The sequence below is a fragment of the Ambystoma mexicanum genome, chromosome 12 (genome assembly GCF_040938575.1).
Source record: "Ambystoma mexicanum isolate Mex_15411 chromosome 12, UKY_AmexF1_1, whole genome shotgun sequence".
Taxonomy (NCBI): Eukaryota; Metazoa; Chordata; class Amphibia; order Caudata; family Ambystomatidae; genus Ambystoma; species Ambystoma mexicanum.
In genome coordinates this window covers 32,795,429-32,820,831 of record NC_090936.1, presented here as the reverse complement: position 1 = coordinate 32,820,831, position 25,403 = coordinate 32,795,429, and the positions used below count along the sequence as shown (strand labels likewise).

General features: G+C 48.6%; 1 protein-coding gene across 1 annotated transcript in view; it reads left to right on the top strand.

The window, feature by feature from the left end:
- Positions 1-25,403, top strand: part of MOV10L1 (Mov10 like RNA helicase 1) — a 1,432,366-nt gene that overhangs the window by 137,928 nt on the left and 1,269,035 nt on the right. The window contains exon 4 of the mRNA XM_069627860.1: positions 1,457-1,569. Within this exon, the coding sequence (XP_069483961.1) occupies positions 1,457-1,569 (113 nt within the window). The remainder of the gene's footprint in view (positions 1-1,456; positions 1,570-25,403) is intronic.

Genomic DNA, 25,403 nt, shown 5'->3' with positions numbered 1-25,403 from the left:
TACGCAGCCAGAGCTGCAGACACAGAAGAAAGAAGCAAACCGACAGTGCCGCAGAGAGAGAGCGGAGCTGACGGCAGGGGAGAGAAACAGAATTGCGAGCGGGGCTCGCGTTCGAAGGAAACTATGTTGGTGGAGCCGAAAATGAAAGCACAGCTGCCCAGAGGAGATGCCAGGGACCGGTGAGTGAAGATGAAGATCACTCGAGCCAGGGCGCTCCTCTGGGCTGTAGCGAAACCGAAATGGATGCCAAATGAATGGAAAAGCATGCGCATGATGAAATTAACACAAAGCAAGGGATTACGAGAAAATTAAGGACAATATACCATGCAAGTGACAGAGTAAAAGATCACAGATATTGAATACTGCACTAAATGAAAGCTTTTGGCAAAGCTATGACCTGATGACAAGTGTGTGTGAAATTCAGATGTTGCCTATTTGAAAGCAAAGCACGAGCCGTATGAAACACAGAGGAAAGTAAGTATGGAAGATTGTGAGAGAGCATGAAAGCGAGGTGGTGAAGGAACAAAACCACCACATAGTGAACCAAATGCAAAAATACTGAGTGGCAAGGCCAAAGACTGGCAAAGGATTTGTGACACATTGTGGCAAAGCCAAGAGGCTGACAAGGAGAAGCCAAGTGAGTGTGAACCCTCACACAGGTACAGAAGAAACTGTGTGGGCTAGAGAGCCTAGGGTCCTGGTTGCGCGACCTGTAATGGGTGGACCGTGCGGTCTGACAACTGTGCCTAGACCAAGGAACCCCAATTGTGAAAGCCAAAGAAGTTCCTGAAGTGAAATAAGAGAAAGCAGTCTGGTTGAACTGTTAAGAAACAAGGAGTGTAAAGTTGATATGGAGTGATTTTGAACATTGAAAGATTGAGAAATAATACAAGTTGACTGTCTTGAACTTGGGGAAGGGATTCCCAAGACCTTTGTGGAACTTTCTTGAGCCTGGGGAAGGGGAGCTGAAAAGTCGCACATTGTTTAGCTTTAGTTGTGAGGGCGAGTATAGGTTTTGGACACAGACTTTTAAGTTGAATTTTTTGACTCAGACTTTGCTTATTTTCTTTAGGTTGGAAACTCACATCTTAGTCTAGGGCAAGTTAGGCCTTCATCCATCCTGACATTTGAGTTCTGTTAGAATTTGAAGTCTGTGTCTTGCTTTATGATGCCTTCACAGTACGCGCAAGTAAACACTGACCTGTATCATCTGTGATCCTTCTCCCGTTTACCCACTTCTGTTAACAAGAAGAGGATGCATCACCTTTATTACTTTTTGTTTTTTCTAATTTTCTTTTCCACCAAGCTTCAAATGCAACCTCATAATATCCTGCAAGCAAAATCTGATTGTCTGTTTATGATATACGCTTGATTGATAGTTTATGAACTGTTTTTATAAATTATTTATTGTTAAAGTAATCTTATCTTAATCGTTGAAATGTTTAATTTCTCATAGGTTATGAGCCTTATAAAGGAGATTTGGTCCAAGCAGAGTATTTTATTAATCGTACAACCTGGAGCAGTGAAGCCTGCTCTATTAAGCCACTGAGGTTCAAGCGAGTTGAAAAGGTAATCTCCATAATTTATACTTAACATTTGTTACAGGACATAACCCACACTAAAACACCCAGCAATGTCTTCTACAACATGTGCTGCAGATTATTCTGCCACACAAGAAAAGGGGCTGATTTTGTAAATTTGGCTTTTTGTACATTGTCAAATGTTTCTTATATCTGTTTGTGTATTGTTTTCACCATTAGTTCATACTTTTAGTTTGGGCAGATGGAAGAATTCAACATTGCAGCCCCAGTAAGTCTCAAGTAGAGCTAAAGGTAATTGGAACCCATACAAAATGATGCAACTTTACTGTGTTTCATATGTAGACAAGTACTACAAGTGGAAAAGGTAATCGGATATGCATAAATTATTCATTTGCAAAGCACCGGTCATTCCTTGAGCTAGTTTTGAAATAATTTCTTCTTGCTAATAATGCACAATCAATGCAATAAATGCAAAGTTACATGACGGCTGTTAAATATCCACTTATACACTCTCTGAATTTCTTTCTGAAAGTTGTTTTCTTATTTAAATTCCGGTGGTTTTACAACGAATCCTCGACCGGTGTTCGCAGATTCTGATGTGGGCAGCACGCATGGTCTGACCCACGTACCTGAGGCCGCATGGACATTCGATGATGTACACTACTTGCTTGCTTTTGCAATTTTGCCATTTGTTAGATTGCGTAGGGTCCAAGGTTTTCCATTCTTACGAGCCTTCTGCAAAAAGAGGATCCCTCACCATTCACTCTATGACCACGTCTGGGTACCTCGCACTCCTTTTACTTATTGTAGTGCTTGTTCTCGAGTTATATTCATGATTCGGAGCGCTACCTTTCAGATAAAATAATCAGGAGCAATACCACAACATGCTCCGATGGTGTCCGAAAAATTCCTTCACTGACTTTTCGCTCTTTCTATGAATTATACTCTCACTAAGGCTGTATTCTCTCCACAGCATTTTCAGAAGCGTGACCCAGGTGCGCTCTGCCTTTTTCTTTCTACTTGGCTGCATTGTTACATAGCGTACGAAGTTCAATAGGTTTGGAAAAGTAGCCTTCTACGGACTGCACTCAGTTCTTTAATCTATACTGGGTGAGTGGTCCTTATATTTATGACAGCATACACTTGAATTATGATATCCCTCTGAAGTTGTCTGTATAGCAGCCTGCCTATATGACTTAAGTATTTCCTTTTTTCTGCCCCCTCTAGGGTGATACTATCAACTCACCTCCATCCTGCCCTGAGGAAGGCTCTGACTACTGATGCCAGTTTTGGCATGCCGAAACGTGATTTATATATATGTTGTTTTTAGGAACAAACTTTTGATTCTTTCCTACACGTTGGCAGATTAAATATACAAACTCAGCTAAAATAATATTCTTTTTACATACCTACCAGGGTAATTTTTTATACACCCTGGTAGGCCTTATGTTGCAGGAACTATGGGTAGCCTGTAATAATTGTTTTATCTTGATGTGATTAATATGTTATCTCTTCTTTTGCACTTGATATATTTGTGATGAATGTTCTGTTTTTCTTTATTTTTTCAATTGCTCTATTCTACTTATCTTTTGTTTTAGAAATTGTGTAAAATCTCAAAAAACTATGCTTTCAACAATACATTTATGGTTAGCACTTCTCAGACTGCTCCCTTGGTGTATCCTCAGTGATTTGCCTCGCAAACACTAGCCTTTAAACTACTATGGAGATTTAATTTGAATGTCGGACAGAATCTAGGACTGTCTCGAGTGTGAGTACCCCTTTGTCGGTTTTTGTAAATTCTGTGTTGTAAAAGTGACAGCTGTTGGTGAAATTCCTCTTATGTTTAGAATCTCATTTGATGGCAATAAGTTCAACCTTGCCCGCAGGAGAGTTGATTGAAGTTTTCTGTTCAGATGTTTCAACAGGAACGGTTGTAGGTCGTTTAGTTTTCTGACCGTTGGAGGCAAGTGGAGAGTCGGTTTGTAACTCGCAGCTTTATCTAAGGTGGAAATCCAGTCCATCTCATCTAAACGTTTTTTAGTTTTGGTTGGATTCTGTATAAGTTCTTCAATTGAGCTGCCGCATTCGACCAGGTTCATTTTGCAGCCGTTTTCCCAAAGAGACAGCGTTTTGCACTGTCCTAGACACATCTTCTCTTTTACTAAAGCGAAGATTTGTGGACTAGATGGATCCATGATTTTTCGATATAGCATAGTGCTTTTTCGCACTACAATTGCAATTTGTGCCTGATTAGCACTATAGGAGTTGATTTCGGGAGATTAAGAATGGATCGCCAGAACAGAGTTCCTAGTGTAGACCAAAGCGCTTTAGAAAGGAATGGCATAGCTTCTACACTGTATGTGATTGTAGGGATCACTTTTGCCCGGTAGAACTTAATTGTCGGTAGTAATGTGAACCGGCCGTATTTTTTTGTCCAGGTTTTTGGCTTGGGAGATAAGGTGTTACATTTTTTCGTGCAGATGTTGTTGCATAGTGTTTTCTTTTTTTGAAGAGTCCATCAAGGCCCCCAAGTATTTTAAGTCCCGGACTTGGTCAACTTTCACACCTTCCAAATACCAGGACGGTTTACCTTGACTCTGGCTTTGTTTTTCTAAGACCAAAATCTTTGTTTTGAGTTTAATTTCAAGGTCGTTGTCTACAGTGTATTTAGAAAGTGCGTTTAACTGACGTATTTTAGAAACGCGTTGGCATTTATAAACCGCCTATACACAAGTTGACTATTTCATCACTGTTTGCTGGTAATGACTTGTCTCGTAGAATCTTTTCAAATGTTGACCTCTATACCGAGACAGCACCTGACTTTGCTGGAGCACAATGCGCAGGTAGCAGTTCACGTTTTCTGAGGTAAACCGCTACTATTTTTTGATAGCACAGACACCATTAGCCCTTGGAGTCTGTTTTTAGAAACAGCACAGGCACAGGGCGTATCGCAAGTAGGTTAACCCATCTTCAATTTGCAATTTGCTAATGTGGGAGGTGTAATTGCCAAATCTTTAGTATTCTTAAAAAATGTTGAAGACTGCAGCTCAGGTTCTTGTTTTCGCTCTACAAGTTCCTAATGTGTGATGGTTTGGAAGACTACGGGGCCGATTCATGGAATAAATCTGTGCCGAAAATGGGGCGCATGCGTGCAAAACGCGTGCAAGCGCCCGTTTTCTGATTCATGGAACACATTACTCGTGGCTTACCTGAGGCATGCGTTGAATCCACGCGGGTGCAGTACCATGTACCATTCCTCGCAGTAGTGATTGCGGGACAGCGCAGGAGGCGGAGGAGGATAGCCAGGCCCTGTATTTTTTTACCCAGGACCAGCCTTTTTGGGATGCCCGATGACCAGGTCTATGGCAGGTATAGGTTTCCACCTCATATTATCCTAGACCTGGTCACTGAGTGGGAGGATGACCTCACATCACCCACTCTGTGCTCCCAAGCACTGAACCCCTTGGAAAAGGTGCTCAATGTACTGCATTGTTTGGCCACTGGGTCATTTCAGCTGACAAGTGCCATAGTCGGGGGCGTTTCACAGCCCACGCAGTCACGCTGCCTACACCAGGTGTTGGCTAGCATGACTGCACGCCCCTCAGTCCACAGGCACAAATACATGCCCAGAACACCCGTGGAAAGACAGGCAGTGGTCTAGGACTTTTATGGGGTGGTGCACTTCCCAAAAGTGCTTGGTGCCATTGATTGCACCCATGTGGCCCTACGTCTATCTAGGGCCACAGAGCACATCTATCGGAATTGCAAGCACTGGCATTCCATCAACGTGCAGGTAGTATGTGATGCAGAGGGAATCATCACCTCTGTATATGCCAACTATCCAGGGTCCACCCATGATAGTTTCATATTGAGAATGTCACCCCTACACCGGGACCTGGAAGCTGGGAGGCATGGCAACGCATGGCTCATTGGTGAGTATAAATGCCTGTGCACATGCATGCATGTTGGACAGACAAATGGACAAAGCAAACTGATGACAACCATTCTCACCTCTGCAGGGGACAGTGGCTACCCTCTGAGCAGCACCATGATGACGCCAATACGGAACCCCACCACACCACCCCAGGTAAGATACACCGCAGCCCATATTGCAACCAGGGCCATATGGAGGGCACATTCGGAGTGCTAAAGTCACGCTTCCGCTCCCTTGACCACTCTGGTGGACAGCTACTATATGCACCACCATAGTGTGCAGAATAATTGTGGCAGCACGTGTCCTGCACAACTTTGCAACACAGCGTGGTGGACATGGTGGTGCTCCCACATCCCCAAAGCCCGCTGCGCATGGGAGGGGAAAGGGCTTGTGGTGAGGCAGCCCGTACCCAGCTTGTGGTGCAGTTTTTAACCTAAAATCCCTCCCCTGCGGAGTGCACACAGGCCTGGCACATTCCAGGTGACAATCGATGATGACAAAGGGACAATCAACTGTCAGAACTTTACCACCCTGAGAATGTGTCCTTGGAAGTGCTACATTGTGTGCATCCCTAGCTACTTAAAGTAATCCAAATGCCATGTGAACAAAAGGCACACATTGAAGATGCAGTATGATATATGATCGGTTATTTATAACGCGCTTAATACCCAGAGGTTTCTAAGCACGGACCCGGGGATCGAACCTGTGTTGCTCCCTGTCGTCTTGCTTCCAAGGCAAGCATGTTGCCCCTGAGCTATCCTCCCGAGTATGCCACCAACCCTATGGAAAACAGCACATCTAAATCCTGGTATGTCACCTAAACCCTCCCAAACTTCATGTCACCCGGTTGCAACACCATGCCATGGAATGCAATGTCAAAAGTGACAAATGGCCAACACATAACGCTACTGTCAAAGTGCAGGTTGACAAATGGAACTAGGTCAGAAATAACTCACTCTGACACATCAAAATGAAATCGTACACAGGAACGTCCATCTTCCAGCATAACGTATCATAAACACAGGACGCAACAGTGATAATGTCAGACAGTCACCAATCACAATAGTACAAGTGCATCAAAGTGACAAAGCTACCACATGCACCCCTTCTATGTTGAGTGTGTCTCTGCTAGCTAAAGGGGGCAGCGTAACCCATACATCAGGAAGGGCATCAATAATGGAGACAGTCAAGGTAATTTTTGTATTTATTGAATTATTATATAGTGCTTTACACCAAAGCGCTTTACAAGAGGACAAAGAGAATACAAGCATTACAAAAGAAAATGTGAATCAAGTACCAGAAAACAGTATATGAAACAATTTACATGAGTGATATGGTTTAACATGAGTGGTGTCGGACCATAGTGAGAGAAGCAGCAAGAGATGTTAGGGTGGTGATTGGAGGAGATGGGATTTTAGAGAAGTGCGGAAGGAGGAGTGGGAGGAGATAGAGCAGATAGGGAGAGGGAGACGGTTCCAGTGGAAAAGAGCAAGTAATTGGAGCAGAAGCGGGATGGGCACAGGCTGGAGGAAGAGGAGTGAGTAGGAAAAGATTGGCATAGCCGAGTGGTCAAGAAGGAGTGTAAAAAGTAAGGAGGGAGGAAAGGTATGGTGAAGCAAGACCATAGAGGGATTTGAAGACGAGACAGAGGAAATTGAATTTGAGCTGGGAGTGTAAGGAGAGACAACCTAAAGAGAAGAGAGAAGAGGAGATGGAATCTTGAGGTGAAAGAAGGAGGGAACGTATGGTAGAGTAGTAGATTGATTTAAGGGGTTAGGTGAGTCGAAGGGAGTCCGAAGAAGAGAGTGGAGCAGTGGAAAAGTCTAGAGAAGACTAGGGAGGTGACTAGGAGTATAGTAGCATGGAAGGTTAGGAAGGTTCAAATTTTACAGATGTTAGAGGTGGAAGCGGCAGGATCGGACAGTGAGAGGGATGTGGTGAGAGAGGGAGAGATTAGAGTCAATGTGAAGGCCAAGATTACGGGCATGGGGAGAGATGGGGAGTTGGGAACTGGAAAAGAGAATGGAAGGGGGGGAGGAGAAAGTGTTAGCAGTGAAGAATAGGACTTCAGAATTGTCCGTATTTAGGGTAAGACAGTGAGATGTAACATGAAAAAATGCACATTAACCAATGTCCAAAGAAAGAGGTATGCTAACCATGCACTGGAGGGAGTAGGTGCATGGTGCACCTCAACACCCACATGTGCGGATGTTGAGAAAAAAAAATAAGAAAAAAAGAATCCATGGGTTCATGGCCTGCACGGCTAGCATAGACTAGGAGAGCTGTCGATGTTATCACCCTCTGGTCTAGCATTAGGGGTTGTGTGTGGTAAAGGAGCCTGACCACGTATAGCCCTGGTCTGCTCCTCAATGCAGCGAGCATGCAGGCCTGAAAGGTTTGATTCTGCATCATGATGGCCCGGAGGTCTGCGTGCAGCACCTCACGTGATGCACAGAGTTCCGCCTGCAAGATGTCACGGTATGCACAGATCTCCGCATGCAACACCTTACGGGTTGCACGGAGTTCCACAGAGACGTTGTGCGTCACCTGCTTCATCTGCTTTTCTGCTCGTCTACTGCAGGCCGACTCAAGTGCAGCGAGAGTAGATCTGAGGGAGGCATTCTCTTCCCTCAGGGCAGCCCTGTGGGCCTCGGTAGCAATGGCTGTGTGCAGAGCCCCCAGTTCAGTTCAGCCTGTCAGTCCCTGTTGCTGGCCGACATGTCCAGCCTGTGTGAGCGGCATGTGGCCTTCAACGCCTGCTGCTGGAGCTCCATCTGTCTTTCAGGGTGGAGCATGGAATTGGCCACCCTATCCATGCCCTGTGCCAACATCTCATATGATGCCCCCTGTTGCTGTGCAATAGTATACATGGATTGCTCCCACACAGTATTTCCGGGTGGCACACGGCCACCGCGTTGCCGGACCCCACACCCGCCGGCCCCAAGGAAAAGCAGACATGGATGTGTGTCAAAGGGCAAAAGATACACATGTACTGCATGGTGCATAGCACCTGCATCACACACAAGCATGTCACTGGCATAGTCCTTCCAAAAAGATAACTGATGCCCATACACAGATGGCACATAGCATAGCCATGTCTGAACTCTCAACCAGCCTCAGACGGAAGTTGAAAACTACTGCCCATGAGCCATGTACAATGCATGTTAGACCGTGTTATAGCAGACCGAATGCACTTGTCACCTGACCACACTGTCAGTCATCTGGGATTACAGCAGGGACAGAAAGCGCAACACATGAGGAAGCATCAGAAGTGCCTCCAGACCCGAAGAAGCTACACCTCCAGTTACATAGAGGCAGGGAGGCCGTACCAGAGGGAGGCCCCAGCTCAACACAGACCAGAAACGCAAACTAATTTTAGTGTGGAGCAACTGACACAGAGGGAGCATGAAATGGATGATGAAAGACCATTAGAAGGAAGTAAATACTGGAGATGGAGTTGAAGGACTTGCTGGCCCAGGACCCATAGGGACTTGTTGAGAATGCACAGGGTTCAGGAATGAACACTCATAGCCAATGTGAGCCTGTGGCATCATCACAATCCTAGGCAGCTTGCACCAAGCCTAAAGGACTTTCCACACAGTCCAGGTCTGGCGGAGTTACAGAGGGAACAGTGTAGAATCACAGAAATCCTTGTAAAGCCCGTTGCAGTATTACACCATAGGAATTAACAGTCCTCTGGAGACAGTAAGCTGCTGGAGAATGGAGAGGAAAGGAAGAATGCCCCCGAGGAGGAGCAGCTTGCATGGGGACCTCCCATAGACGTCAATCATGCGACGATAGAAGACGAGTGTTGAGTGGAATATCATCACAGGCTATCCGCGACCACAGGCTGGAACAAGAATAGGGCCAAGAGAGGCTGGAAAGAGAGTGTCATGGAAGGAGGGAGCAGTTGTGGTGATAAGGATTGGCTCTGTGTGCAGCACATGGTTTGTATGCACTCTGCATGACAACAAGCACGTATCAGTTCAACATCACATGGGTCATACATGGCAGTCATGTCAATGTAGCCTGAACTGACAGACCATCGTAACACATGACCCAAGGAAAGCACACATGGGGTGGACACACATGTATCACCACTCACCGGACATTGTCTCATACATTGCCAGGTCTCCCACGCCTTGGACCTGCTCTACTGCAATGAAATCACTAGCGTTCTCCTCATGTCCAGTGAGTTCATTGTCCTCTGGTGCTGACCCACCACCAGTCACCTGAGTAGAGGCGAACTCTGCAGCCAGCTTGTCTTTTGCTCTGCGCTTGAGGTCATTCCAGCGCTTCATGACATCACCAGCTGTGTGCTTCTCATGGCCAAAGGCGCTAATACGGTCTGTAAAGCACTGCCAGTGGGCCATATGCTGAGCAGGCGTATGTGTGCTGCCTGCCTGCAACAGCATGTCACAGCCGTGTTCCAACACGTAGGCCATGAGCGTGTCCAGTTCCTCCTCACAGAAACTCCTCTTTCTCGACATGTTGGATTGCTGAGCCGTGTCTGGGGTCCCAGCCTGTACCGCTGGAGCACGCTTCTGCCTCTTGCGAGGTGGTGCAGACCCTGAGTGGCTTGTACCGCTCTGGTCCGTAGGGGCTGGAGTACAGGTGGACTGGCCTATGGAATCAGTCACTGATGTTAGTACATAAGGTCGGCTTGCAGGTATCGGTAGCTGGGTGCTGGTGCCAGGACCCTGCACCGCACCTGACCTGGCCTTCGGGACATGAAAAATCGGCCATGGAGTCACCCTGTGCTTGGGCTGGGACCACTACAGTCCGGGCTGGCAGCTTCCTCACCCTGGCTGCTCTGGACAGTAGATGGCACTGCTTGTCCGGGACCACGGATGCTGGGGATGTCGGCAGCAGCTGCATCTCCCTACATCGGTTGGGTTGGGCGCATAGCTATCCTTGCATGGGCCTGAACAGTTTGCCCACGTGAACCACCTTGGCCACGTCGCCCACCTTGGCCACCTCTGGCAGGTCACCCAACTTTGCCTCCCTTCCCTCTTGTTACCCTGCCAGTCATGGCATTGATGGGCTAGCGCAATGGGAGGTGCAGCCAAAAATTGTCCTGGGCAGTTGACGTGAGGGGGCAGGGTACATGATGAAAAACATACCACTGTGCTCCAGCAAGGCTCTATGTGACACCTAAAAAAAAAAATAACAGGTTGCGCAACGCTCACCCACCCCAAAAACAAAAATCAACATGTACACGAACCCTCGGTAGTCCGCGTGTGAGTGAAAAACATCCTGCAGAGTACGCTGTGGCACTCAGCAACACAGAAAATGCATACGCGAGGAACAAGTAGGCTATTATGACCTCGAAAATGGGGTACGTGACACACCGGGGCAACCACAGTGTGAAAAATGCATGCACGACTCACTGTCTGCCTCACAGTATGAAAAAAATCACAGGCGCTTGTTGCCATAGGTAACTCCCCCGCCAAATAAGTACAAAAAGTACGCACTGCCACAGTAGTGTAATCGCGTGTGAACCCACAAAAATATGAAATTCACACGTCCGTCCCCACGAAAAGCACATACGTTGCACTGTTGTCCTACGCACACCTTTATCCCATACAGAACGGAAACGCCCAACGTCCAGCATGCGTCACGTAACTTATGCGCTTAGGGCCTTTCCTCTGATTACACACTAATGCGCTGTTTCCCCATCTGTAGAGTCTGGCTGGCCACACGAAATAACATGGAAGACCTACGCTCCTGCCCACAAGGCCATTTACCTGTCTCCAACTGCCGCAAGCTGCCTCCTAGAGCCATCTGCTGCCGCCAGCCCACTCTGTGTGCCTGCTGCCCACATGCCCTGCATTTTGGTGCCTGCTCTGAAGCCATTGCCAGTGATCCTGTTGCTGTAACCACCTCTGCTGATCCTGGAGACTCCCGACTGCCATTCCATCGCTCCACAGCCCAGCCCCAGGACCACCTGCCCACCCACACCTGCCTCGGGGGTTGCCATGCCTGACCATCTCCACCTGAGGCAAGTGGCAACCCACTAGCAGAGAGGCAGATGGCTGTCCTGCTACTCCAAGCAGGCCGCACTGTCCACTGCTAGATTTCGACCCTAGACAGGACACACACTGCACCTTACCCCCCTCACACAATGTAACTCCCGGGCCTTTACTCTATACTACTGAGAACCATTCTCCACATCACCAATTCCGCATGCCTGCCCAGCTCACCCCTTAACTTGACCAGCCTGGGCACCGCATCACCCACCCTCACAGAGCCCAGCACCACAATCATGCTTACCCTACTCGCTCCCCCATGCCTTTCGGACAGGCTGACCAGATTACGATACAGACTTCCCAAAATACACGAGCCTAGAGCCAGGGACTCCACACAATCCATACTCACACACCGAACATCCATTAGCTCCTGCGCTAACCTTACGCTAAAAAAACCCGAACCTAAACCCGTCAACTCCACTACAACCAACAATAGAGCGCTCAGCACAGCTACCACCCCCACCCTTGCCAAAGCCAAAACCCTACCTATAAAAGGTGCCCTCATCAACGCACGCTCCATGATTGCCCATGCCACGGACATCGCTGATCTCATTTTAGCTGAAGATCTAGACTTCCTAGCCATAACAGAGTCCTGGCTTCATGCAGCCGCAGGCCCAGCCCTTTCGCTAGCCATCCCCACTGACTACACCATCATCCGAGCGGACAGAACTGAAGCTAAAGGCGGTGGTTTGGCCATCATTGCCAAGACCCACCTTAACATCAGACCCGACTCCGCCACACACCTCCCATCATGTGAATCACTTACAGCCAAACTACCCATCGCTAACTCCCAAACAATATCCATTCACTTACTATACAGACCGCCCGGACCCCCGGGATCTTTCGAGGAAGACCTCAATGCCATCCTTACCGACAACCTAAAAAACTCCTCACAATGCCTTCTCTTAAATTTAGGCTACAAAGACCCCAAAGACAATCAAGCCACTCTCATCAGTAACACCCTGTCTGAACTAGGCTTCACACAAAAAGTAACCGGCCCCACCCATAACAAAGGGAGAACCCTTGATTGGATAGCAGACTATAACTGTGCCGTATCGATCACTAACAACACTCCCCAATCCTGGACCGACCACCACCTCCTCTCCTTCTCACTTGAGGCCTCAAGCCCTACAACCAACATGGCACTAGCCCCAGCCATCCACACGAGAAGCAAAAAAAATATTACAGTAGTAAAACTGATCCCACTCATTCTTCCTACACTAAGCCAACTCCAAGACTCTAATCCCTATGACCTCGTAGAAGGCTATAACAACACCATGCGCATAGCCTTAGACGCCATTGCACCATTGAAACTTAGAAAATCCAAACCAAAAAAGCACCTCAACCAATGGTTCTCCAGCCATCTTAAAACCCTTAGATTGGAAAAGAGTAAACTGGAACAAGTCTGGAGACAATCTCCGACTGACCACAACAAACTATTGCTTAACAAAATAACGGCCAACTATAAAAAAGAAATCATAGCGGCCAAACAAGAATCCTATAACCAGAGAATCTCCCAATCCAACTCCAGAGAATTATTTACTATCCTGAAAGAATTGGAAACCCCGGTAACAATCCCAGATACTTGCGTTAAAAACAAACAATGGTGCACCAGTGTCCAAAATGCACTAAACAACAAAGTCACTGGCCTTCAAACAAAAATTAAAAATAAGAAAGACTCCCTCACCAATCTTACCAACCCCATCAACGCCCACTCGAGCCCTCCACCCTCACACCACACACCTAACACTGCTCGCTTCAGCTTTTCCAAAGTCTCTTCCCTCGAAGTAGAAAAAATAATTCTTGGCCTTAAACCCTCCAACTGCAAAGGTGACCTCTGCCCCTCACAAATCATTAAAGACGCGGCACGAGACCTCTCGCCATTCATCACCAGACTCATCAATGCCTCTTTTTCCTCAGGAACAGTCCCCAGTAACCTTAAAGAGTCCTGGGTCCTCCCTCTCCTCAAAAAACCCTCCCTTGACCCGTCCATCCCAACCAACTACAGACCGATTACCACCGTCCCATTCCTGCTCAAGATACTAGACAAGACAGCATACCAACAAATTCAAAAGTATCTTGAAACAAACCACCTTCTAGGAATAAGACAATCCGGCTTCAGGCCCCAACATGGACCTGAAACAGCCCTGATAGATCTGAAAGCCCAAATAGACGTCCTTAGAGATAACGGGAAAACTGCATTACTACTCCTGCTAGACCTCTCTGCGGCGTTTGACCTAGTTGACCATAAAATCCTATGTAATCATTTAGACTCAGCTGCCCACTTTTCACAAGAAGCCATCAGTTGGATTGAGTCATTCCTCAACAACAGATCCATGCGAGTCTTCTCCTCTGCCGCCGCCGCCGAACCCATCCCCCTTACATGTGGAGTCCCACAGGGCTCGTGCGTCTCCCCCACTCTGTACAACGTGTTCACAAAGCCCCTGTTTGATGATCTAGATGGCCTGGGTATCACCTACACTAACTACGCCGATGATACACAGATCCTCATCCCGTTGACGGGAGATTACAACCAGGATTTGGCCTTGGTGAACAGGGTGTATCTCATCATCCAGGCATGGATGGCTTCGCACAGTCTATGCCTGAATGATGACAAAACTGAACTCATCATCCTTGGTTCTATGTCCAACCTAACCAAACTCGACCACAATTATGCCAACTTCATCATAGATGGGAACCTAATCAAGGTTTCGAAAGAAGTAAAAACCCTAGGAATATACCTCGACTCCTCCCTAACCTTCCACAAACAGGTTAGCTCGATGGCATCCTCTACGGCCTACACATGTAAGCTCATAAGAGCAGCCAAACCCTTCCTCTCCACCCACAGCTGCACTACACTAGCCAGAGCATTGGTATTATCCAAACTGGACTATTGTAACGCCCTCTACATAGGAGCCACCAAACAAATCACCAACAAAATTCAGACGCTACAAAACAACGCCCTTAGGGCAGCACTCAATATTCCCAGGAGGGAACACATTTCCAATATCAGGAAATCCCATAACTGGCTCAGCACAACAGACAAAATCCTGCTTAAAGTAGCATCGCTCACCCACAAATGCCTGAATAATGCTGCCCCACGCTATCTGGCAGACAGAATATGCAAACACAGCCCCATCAGACCCACCAGAACCTCCAATGCTAATCTGCTCACCGTCCCCAGGTTTAAACGCACTAAAATGGGTGGCAACAGCTTCCAGGTGAAAGCACCTCAACACTGGAACTCCCTACCACCATCGCTCAGAACTCCCCAACCTTACTCACTTTTTAGACGCAACTACATCCATTGGTTAAAGAACACGAACCACTAACACCTCTAACACCACACGGCTGCTCTCCGCGTTGCATGCTTTAAGAGAATCTGTAAATTTGTAATGCTAAACTTGTATATATTTGTAATTCTTTAAATACATCTACTGCATTCTCTCCTGCCAAACTGTACACATGTTCCTTCATCGTCACACTGTAATTATGTAATGTAAAGTATAATTATGTAATGTAAAGTATAAGCATCCTGTAACCAAGCTTTGAATCACCTTGCTGCTCATGCGCCCTCATACCCTCGGGTCTGGTGCGCAATACAAATGAATAAACTAAACTAAACTAAACTGTTCCCGAGAAGTTGGCATCCTGGTGGAGCAAGTCCTGGGGCATTATGAGGCCCTCTTCCCTGGACCATCTCGAGTTGACAAGTAAGGACGGAGTAAGATCTGGGCGGACATCGTGGGTGCCATCCACGCAGAGGGGGTGGCACCCCGTGACTACCGACATGTCCGTAAGCGCTGGGAAGACTTCAGGTACAGGACCCTCAACAAGGCCCGGCGCCTTCTTAAGGCTGGTGATGACTGAGCGAGGCACCGGGGGGGGCCGGTTGACCAACGATGAGATGCGGGTCCTGGAGCGCATCGACCCAGCGCTGTACGCCCAGGTCTTGGATTTGGTAATCTGTCTGGAGTCCACTGGTAAGTATTCATGTGTTCTTGTCCATCATAGTGCATGTGTATGTTAATGTGTTGCTGGAGTGTGCACCTTGGCCTCATGTCTGGCATGCCTCCTGTACAGATGTCTGTGTGCATGTCCCTGACAGTGCTGCACGTGAGTCCATTCATGCGTGACCACATCAATGGTGCCCGTGTTGCAATGCGTGATGCACACCGAGTAGTGAGTGTGTGAGTGGCCAAACCCATGGATGTATGACACATGAGCATCTCAAAGCGTGATTGACTCATACGGCTCAGTTGTCTCCAAGTGCACCGTGACGGGAGGTCTATATGGCCTGATGCATGACTGTCAGGTGATGTGTGTGTGTGTGTGTGTGTGTGTGATGTGATGTGCATGTACCATGATGCATGTGAGGTTCAGCCCCTCTTCTAATGTGCTCGCAGTGCCTTGTACATGGGCGTGAATGTTTGTTGTACATGGCATGCATGTTTGTGCATGTATGTTGCTTGCACTGACCTGTGTGTTGGGGAGGGTGATGATGGTTGTGACGTTTGACAGTGCCAATCATGTGCATTTGCTTTGTGTCAAGCACATTTGTTTGGTACACTGATGCTTGTGTTCGATGTCTCCCTATCCACAGTGATGACGGAGGAAGAGGGTGGAGTTGGTGCTGTGGAGCACCGCAGCAGAGATGCCTCCACCAGGCACCGACGCAAGGCCAAGTTGTCCTCCCAGGTTATGTCATCTTCCGGGAGCGAGGACGCTGGTGCTGCGTCAGTCATCAGCCGCAGCTGCTGAGGGGAGGCCCAAGAGGGTGAAGTTGGTCGTGGGCTCCTCAGCAGTGGGAGTGACAGGTGAGACCACACAGGGACAATCTCATGCAGAAGACTGTGGAGAGTCATCCAGGTTGGTGGTGGAGGAGGTCACAGCAGCCCAGCACATGGTGCCCGGCGGGGGTGATGAGGTAGGTGTTCCTGGCGCAGTCCAGGGCCAGGGACGGAGGCAGTACAGGTCACCGTGGAGGGGCCTGTGACTGCTCCTGTCCCTGGAACTGTGACTGCACCAGTGTGCCCCTGCGGGCATGCCTCAGGCCAGACCCGTCCGCAGGTGGCGGATGTATCCACGGAAACAGATCTTCCACTACCTGCGGATGAGGCGATTTGTGACAGGGTTGAACCTGTGCTCGCATGCTAGCCGGTATTGCGAGGCGTACAGCCAGCATTCGTGACGATGTGCAGGCTTCCAATTGGGGGCTTACACATCATCACGATGAGGTCTGTCGCCTCATCAACTGGCTAGCACAGTTCATGGTCACGAATGTGCTACGTGTGCTGGCCACTGCTACGACCCCCTCCTCCTCTTCCTCCCCTGTGCCCCAGTCATCCTCCCTGCCGTCTTCCGGCCCAGATACCACCAGCCCCGGCAGCCAGTCTGGTGGAGACCACATCCCTGCCAAAGTCGGGAGTCGAAGGAGGATCATCAGAGGTAGTAACTGCAGCAACAGGACCAATGGCAATGGAGGAAGTGCAGGCACCAAGCAGCAGGGCACATTGTCATCAACCCGGAGGCCGTCCCCGAGGTGCAGGCACAGGGCTTATCGGCGGCAGCAGGCTCGATGTAGGAGGCGACAGGACTAGGGGCTCTCAACATCACAGGGGCAGGTATCGGCCATCGGACAGGAGGGAAACGTGGACCTTAACACAAGGATGTCTTCTGTGTTGGAGCGAATGGGCCAGCTGCTCGGAGCAGAGTGGCAGGGGGCACAGGGGGCACGACTCACCATCGCCACGGCGGAGAAGACTCTGCGTCTGGCGGAGAGGCGGGCCAAGTTCTTTGAGGAGGCTCGCAGGGAGTTTGAGAGGAGCACGTTGGAGTCCCTGCGGGCCCTCGAGGGGAGAGCACAGGCCCGCCTCAGGGAAATAGACGCAGAGTTCAATGATGCCCTGGCCGAAACTCTTTGGGAACATGGTGAGTAGTAGGGCTAGCCCGCTGCCTTTGTAAATAGATCTTTAGCAGTATGTTACGCTCACCTGGTATCCACGGGGACGCCACCCAGCCATAGGGACTCTGGTATCCTTCTCTGCAGTGCCAGGTGTGACCAGCGGGGAAGTTCTGCCTGGAATACAGGTGGGCAATGTTCAAGACTGGGCAACTGGGGTAAGCGGCGCCCCACCACCCCGTATGCCTGCAGCCCCTCTGCACCTCTCCTCACCTTGTTTTTAATTCCGGTGTGCTCTCCGTCCTGCCTTCTTGGCAGGGGCGCGTTGTCCTTTGTGGGCGAATGCGATCTAGTTACTTCACTGATGCCGGCCCACTTTGAGTCTTTCAGGTAGGTCTTATTTCTGTTGTATATTGTTGTTATTCTTGCATGCCTTTCTTGGTTTAATAAATGTCTCTTTCTCCTCCTTAGGTGCGCGGAAGTCCAATGTGATGCATTGGCTGAATTGGGTCTCGCCGGTTAATGGTAGCGTATAAATAGCGCTATGATGCGGTAAGTAGGTGCTATGCGCAGCGCTATGATGCCTTGCCTTTGCTAACCTGTTGTCTTTTCTTTCCCGTAGATCGCGGTGCTCACCCGATGTATGAAATCCCGAGGCAATGCTGGTCGAAGGGCGACTTGCGAGGTAAACCTTTCAGCACAGTTTGTTATGTTGTAAAAGTGTCTAATCTCTTGTTTCGTCCTTTTTTGCAGATCCGTCGGTCCGGGAGACGTGTTGATCCTAGGATGCTGTTTGCAGGAGCTGTGGGCAGCTAACAATGAAAATTACAGGTAAGCTGCTGCTTCTAACGATGTCCTTTGGTCTCTTTACAGATGCTGTTCTTCCGAGGTTCGTGGGTACAGCTGAAAACGATGAGCGTCACGTTGCAGGATTGCAAGGTAACGCGAAGCGTGTTATCCAAGTCGGGTGTGGTTTAAATAGCTTCACGAAAGTAGTCCAGGTTCCACACCCAGAAAACTATACCGCATAGCTTGGTTCCAAGGAGCCAAGCTATGTGGATGCCTCCATGTTGGCTGGCACTTGAAATAAAGTAGTTCCCGAAACACAAGTCTTTATTAAGTATGAACCTGGCTCCAAGAAGTCCTAAGCAAAGGATGTGTAAGTTTGTTGGAGACCCGAGCCAAGACCCCTCCTGGCCCATGGGCTTGCCAGGGGGGTTTCTGGATGTGGGTCGTGACAGCAGTAGGTTTCATTTGTTTTTTTATTTGGAGTTTATGGACTTTGCTCCACATCTTGTAAATAGTTATTTCTTCTTAGACTTCTTATGGATGTTGATTTTATGTTTTGGGATCATGGATCCTGGAGCTTTGTATATAGTTGGACGAATATATTCCTGATGCTTGTTAATCTGCTTAGAATCGCATGCTGTGCATATGGTCCGACATCCAGTGGTAACCACAGAGTATTGCATCTTGTCTTTCGGGGACCGAAAGGGGACGTCGGCATAGGCGTGTCTGTAACACCATTGTGACGTGTAGTGTACACAAAATCCCTCACGCGCCAAGGTCCCTCAGATTGTTTTTTTCCGCCCAGGTAACTGGTCGCCCTATAGCAGAGCTCTTACAAGAGACATAGTTTATCTTGCCGACTTGTCGGTTATTTCCTGTTAAGTCATTTCGCTCACCAAGAACATCTTCGACGAAGACTACAGGGGATTTGTCTACGGCTGTGGATTTCGGTGCCAAAAATCCAACGGTCGGATTTTCCACGTGGTCGGGCCCTCTGGCTGGCCTATACAGTAGGAAGTGTGGGTCAGGGTGGCCATATTGTCTGTATGTCTTTCCTCCTTTCCCCTCTTTTCCCTTTCGGTCTGGTCATCCTTCCCTTTAGCTATGGAAAGGACTCCTTTTAGATTCTGCCCTAAGTGTAGGGTCAGATATCCTTGGAAGGACGAACACAGGACGTGTAACGCCTGTCTCCCCCTAGAGCACGACAAGAAGCGGTGTGCGGCCTGCAAACTCCTTCGGCCTAAGACCCTTAAGGAGCGCTGTGTAAAGCGGCGGGCCGCGTACGGTATGTCGGGGGTGGAACCCCCTTCGCCCATCGCCACACTCGCTGAGAGTGAGGGGGGTACTTCGGTTGACCAAACATCCGTTGCGGATGTTATAGACCTTGAGGCGGACACTTCTAGGTCTGCCACGCCCGTCCCCGACCCTTTAAGGCTTGACTCTGGTCTCGTTACAACAGGGACAACACCCGGCGACAGGGGCGTACAAGCGCATCACACTAAGCAAACAACCCCTACACCGATTTCAACGTCTTTGTCGAAAAAGGTGAAAGCGCCAACAGGGCAGCCGAAAACCTCACCGGTTCCCTCGGATCGTTCAGATCCTAAGCCTTCCCCGCATCCGCTGCAGCGTCTTGCGACTGGCCAATCTAAATCAAGTAAGGGCGCTGCTCCAAAAACTTTACACGTTGGAGCGCGGAAATCCAACGCCTCGACGGTCCCGAAGGCCGCCGTAGGCCCGAAAACTACGGCTAGGCCTCTAACCGAAATACCGACTGCTAGGCCCTCTAGCGCCGCGGAAGGTACTATGCCTACCGATAAACCATCGGAACCTCTGTCTCACGCCGATTCGGCGACCATCAAAAGAATTACTACAGCGGTGGGTCTTACCCTGGTCCCGACTAAAGTTATGGGACAAACCGTGGAAAAAGTTTAGACGGATTGGGTACCCGATTCTTACGATGAGTAAGCTGAAAGTCAAGAGCCTCTTTTCGACGCCCTAAGAAGCTCTTTTCGACACCGTAGGGTGGAGGACACCAATCTTCCACCCTTAGGCCCGTTTGTGTCCACAAAATGGTCTACACAGAAGTTCGAAGGATATATGGATCGGCTGGAGAAGATTACCAGTTTTACTGATCATCCTTCCACGAAAAGGGAAGATCAGTCTTCTACTTTTCAGCAGGAAGACATTGTCCACATGGACTCATAGGGAAATTTATAATGAAGAAGAAGCTTCATTCCTACAAAGTTATGAGGAAGAACAGGATACTACGGAGAACTGGGAAGAAACCCAGCAGGAAGGTCAAGACCCATGGACACTCCAAGACCAGGACACTGATGTTTTGTGCCTGGATTCTCCTCCGTCCACCCCGGCTCGCCAGGCCTCTCCTGTAGATGACCAAATGGCATTCAACTCAATGTTGAAAAAATCAGCTGAATACTTGAAAATTTCTACTCAAGAGGATGTACCTGAGCAATGTTTGTAGAGGATATCCTTAAGGAGAAGCCTCTGTCTAGCCAGGCCAACCCCCTCCTTAATTCTATCAAGAGAAGGGTAGCCCCCTCATTGGTGTCACCAGCTCAAACTCGGGTGGTGAAACCAAGAGTCGAAAAATTATTTCGCCCCTCCCTTTCTGATCCTTCATACATCAGAGTACACGCCGTCCCAGATTCATTGGTAGTGACTACCACTCGGAAAAGGGCAGGGGTACCCCTTGCCACAGGGGAATCACTGCCGGACAAGGAATCCAAGCGACTGTATGCCCTTGGCAAACGTGTCACGTCGGCGGCCCCATATACTACGCGGATTGCTAATAATACTACACTATTGGCAAGCTATGCCGACACCCAATGGAACTTGCTCCAGGAAGGCCTCCTAGAGGTCCCTGACCACGCCAAGTCAAAACTTCTCTCCATTGTAATGGAGGGGGAAGACAAGTTAATCGGCATGTCATCAAAAACACTCTAGACACTGCGGAAACTGCGGGCAGGTCCCTGGCCCAAGGGACCCTACTGAAAACACGCTTGGCTGCGTACATCAGGGTTTAAACCTGGAACTCAGGCCTCCCTCATTAATAAACCCATTGAGGAGCCTAACCTCTTCGGGAAAGCCGTGGAGGAGGCTTTGGAAACAGCCAAGAAGGAGCATGAGACTCTAAAGTCTCTGCAGCAAATCACGGAGAAACCCTCCTCCCAGAGGGGTAATAACTCTCAGCGGTCCTTTGGAGGGCAAGCCTGTGCTGGTCAAAACTACAGCACGAGTAGCTTCAACACAGGACAAACATCTGGAAGCCCCACTTACTACCCTTCAAGGGGTCAGAAACGCGGCAAAGGCAGAGTTAGAAGCCCCAATCCCAGAGGAGCCACAGCCTCTGGTCAGAAATTACCACCAAGTCTAGGTCCTCTCCCAGGTCACCCCGGTCAGGGGGCGATTAACATCTTTTCCTCATGGCATGGGAGGGGATAACTTCAGACCAGTGGGTCTTAAAGACGGTCGCCCACTGCGTGGAATTCGCCCGACCTCCACAATTCAGACCGCCGCGCTCCCGGCGCCTTTCATCGGACCATCTGGAGATCCTGAATCAAGAGGTGGAAGCACTGCTGGGAAAGGACGCCATAGAAGCTGTCCCTATTCTTCAGGTAAGCAAGGGTATTATTCAGTGTACTTCCTTGTACCCAAAAAGGACCTTACCATGCGCCCTGTTCTAGACCTGCACCCAGCAAACAAGTTTATAAAACCCTATAAGTTTTGCATGGTAACACTGCAGGAGGTAATCCCACTGTTGAAACAAGGGGACTACATGGCAACATTGGACATGCATACTTTCATATTTCAATGTTGCCAGCGCATAGGAAATACCTAAGGTTTATGATCCAGGACAGGCATTAGCAATTCAAGGTGCTCCCCTTCGGCATCGCCTCGGCGCCGAGGGTGTTTACCAAAATCCTGGCAGTGGCTGCAGCACACCTGTGCAGACTATCAGTCCCAGTTTACCCGTACCCCGACGACTGGCTCATTACAGGGGGCTCGTTCGATGCATGTTTTTCGAACACCCAAAAAACAATAGAACTCCTCTTCAGTCTGGGTTTCTCAATCCACGAAAAGAAATCCAGTTTAGTCCTCAGTGAAATAAGACAATTTCTGGGAGCTCTAATACGGACAAAGGACGGTCTCGTCTTCCCCTCTGAGAGGGTTCAGAACATGCTTTTTCAGGTCCCTCAATATGTAGCTAGTGGGGAGGTGACGGTGTGCAAGGCCATGCGCTTGCTAGGAATGATGGTGTCATGCATATACTTGGTTCCCCACGCGCGGCTGCGCATGCGTTCCATGCAGGAGTGGCTCAACATCCAGTGGCGTCAGGCCAGCGGACAATGGGAAGATCTGGTAGTTGTCTCGCCAGCCCTCGTTCTTTCTCTGCAGTGGTGGTCAAGATAAAACCTCTTGAAGGGGATGACCTTCACCACCCCTGCAGTCAAAGCCACTCTCACTACAGACGCATCTCTCACAGGGTGGGGAGCTCATCTGCTTCAGCAGACAGCACACAGTTTGGTCTCCTCAAGTAGCGTCCAATCATATAAACCTACTGGAGTTATTAACGGTTTTCAAGGCTTTTAAAGCCTTTCAGGTTCAACTGTAAGGGAAGACAGTGCTGATTCTAACGGACAGCACTACAGCTATGTACTACCTAAACAAACAGGGAGGCACTCGCTCTCCAGGGCTATCCAAGCTGTCCCAAAACATTTGGATATGGGCTCTCAAACACAAGATGTTTTTGTTGTCCCAACATGTTCCAGGGGAACTCAATCTTCTGGCAGACGTACTCCGCAGAGATTTTCCTCTGCCCGAAGCATACAAATGGCGGCTGCACGAAGACATTGTGTCCAACGTCTTCGCAGAATGGGGCTCCCCAGAGATAGACCTGTTCGCAACTCAGGAGAACGCCCAATGCCAAGACTACGCCTCCAGGTACCCCCAGAACCGATCCAAGGGGAACGGTCTCTGGATAACATGGTCAGAGAAATTTGTCTACGCCCCCCCCCTCCCCGACTCACCTTCTCAACAAGATAGTGCACAAGATGCACCAGGAACCAGTTACCATGATACTGGTGGCCCCCATGTGGGCCCGCCAACCCTGGTTCGCTCACCTGATGGAAATGTCCCTCTCCCCACCAGTGAAACTACCGTGCCCATACAACATGTTGTCCCAGGACAGGTGGGAGACCCTACACCCATGCCCACAAAATCTGAATTTAGCAGCATGGCTCCTGAGGTCATAGAGTTTGGACACCTGCAACTCCCTCAGAGGTGCATGGACATACTCGGGGAAGCGAGAAAAGTGAATATATGTTATTGCTATGCCAGCAAATGGAAACGTTTTGTTATTTGGTGCAACTCCAAGGGCGTCCATCCCATCGATGGCTCACCCACACACATTGTGCTGTATCTAACCCATCGGTTGGACACTGGGTTAGTATTCAATTCTCTAAAGGTTCATCTGGCTGCTCTGTCAGCCTACACCACATCACAACAAAAGGTGTTGTGGTGGAAAATACTGGTGATTAAAGCCTTTATGGAAGGGGATAAGAGGATTTATCCTCCCATTTCTCACCCAGCCCCTGGATAGGATCTGAATGTGGTTTTGACCAGGCTCATGGGAGCCCCCTTTGAGCCTATGCATAAAGCAAGTATGAAAGAACTGACTTATAAAACAGCCTTCCTAGTGGCTATCAATTCTATCAGAAGGGTTAGCGAACTACAGGCTCTTTCTATTCTAGACCCCTTTGTTACAGTCCACAAAGATTAGGTAGTTCTGTGCACACATCCCAGGTTTGCGCCTAAATTTATCTCAAAGTTCCATGTGAACCAATCAATCGAACTACCCACTTTCTTCCAGAACCCTACTAACCTGGCCGAAAGAAGCCTAAACACATTAGATGTGCGCAGGGCAGTCATGTTGTACCTGGAAAGAACGAAACCACTGAGGAAGTCGAAACAATTCTTCCTTTCAGTGGCAGCTGGTAGAGAAAGGGGTCCTGTCTCTAAATCCGCTATCTCAAGGTGGATTGTCAAATGCATCACACTATGTTTCTCTCTTGCTAAGAGAGAACTGACCTTCAAGCCTAGAGCACATTCTACTCGAGGCACTGGGGTATCCATAGCATTCATTGCAAATGTTCCCTTTGAGTCATATTTGCAAAGCGGCAACCTGGAGTTCTGTACACACCTTTACAAAACACTATTGCCTAGACACTCATTCTAGGTCTGATTCTCAGGTGGGACAAGCAGTATTAAGACATCTTTTCTCTACTGTTCCTTCTCACAACCCACCTCCAACTCTGGGTACTGCTCGCTAGTCTATGCACAGCATGTGATTCTAAGCAGATTAACAAGCATCAGAAGACATGCATTACTTACCGCAATAGCATTTCTGATGATGGTCTCTGCTTAGATTCACATGCGCCCTCCCTACCTCCCCGCTCGGGGTGGAAGGAACATAGACATTTTACTACTTTGTCTCTTCATGTACTCACTCACTATAGCCTTGGGCTCCCTCATGGCAGAAAAAATACAATCGGAGGGACCTCGGCGCATGAGGGATTTTGGGTACACTACACGTCACGATAGGGGTAGTGTTATGTCGACATCCCCTTTCGGTCCCCGAAAGATAAGATGCAATACTCTGCGGTTACCACTGGATGTCAGACCATATGCACAGCATGTGAATCTAAGGAGATACAATCATCAGAAATGCTATTACGGTAAGTAATGCATGTCATATTTTTTTACATTTTTCATCACCATTGAAGAATGGTGCCTTTTTTATTTCTGTTTACATTTTGAGAAGCATCATTGGACATGGACCACTTTTTTGAGTTTTTCTTTTTTTGCATCACATTTCTTTTTGTTTTCAATTTGATTTTCATTTGGATTACATTGGTGTTGATTTTACTGGTTGTCTTTTAGTTAGTGTGAGTTTAATCAATTCATTTTTATTCCTTGAAATCCAAGTGGTGTTTGCTCTCAATGGTTTGATGCATGTCTCACTCTTCCTTGGCTCTGTTACATGTCCCTGCTGTTGTGCAATGTTGTTCATGTGTGTGCAAACATGCATCCATGCCATGGGGCATGTACATAGGAGCAATAGATGGGTGTTGAGGGGAACTGGGGGGGGGGGGTCAGCGTGTGGTGGTATTTTAGTGGACATATGC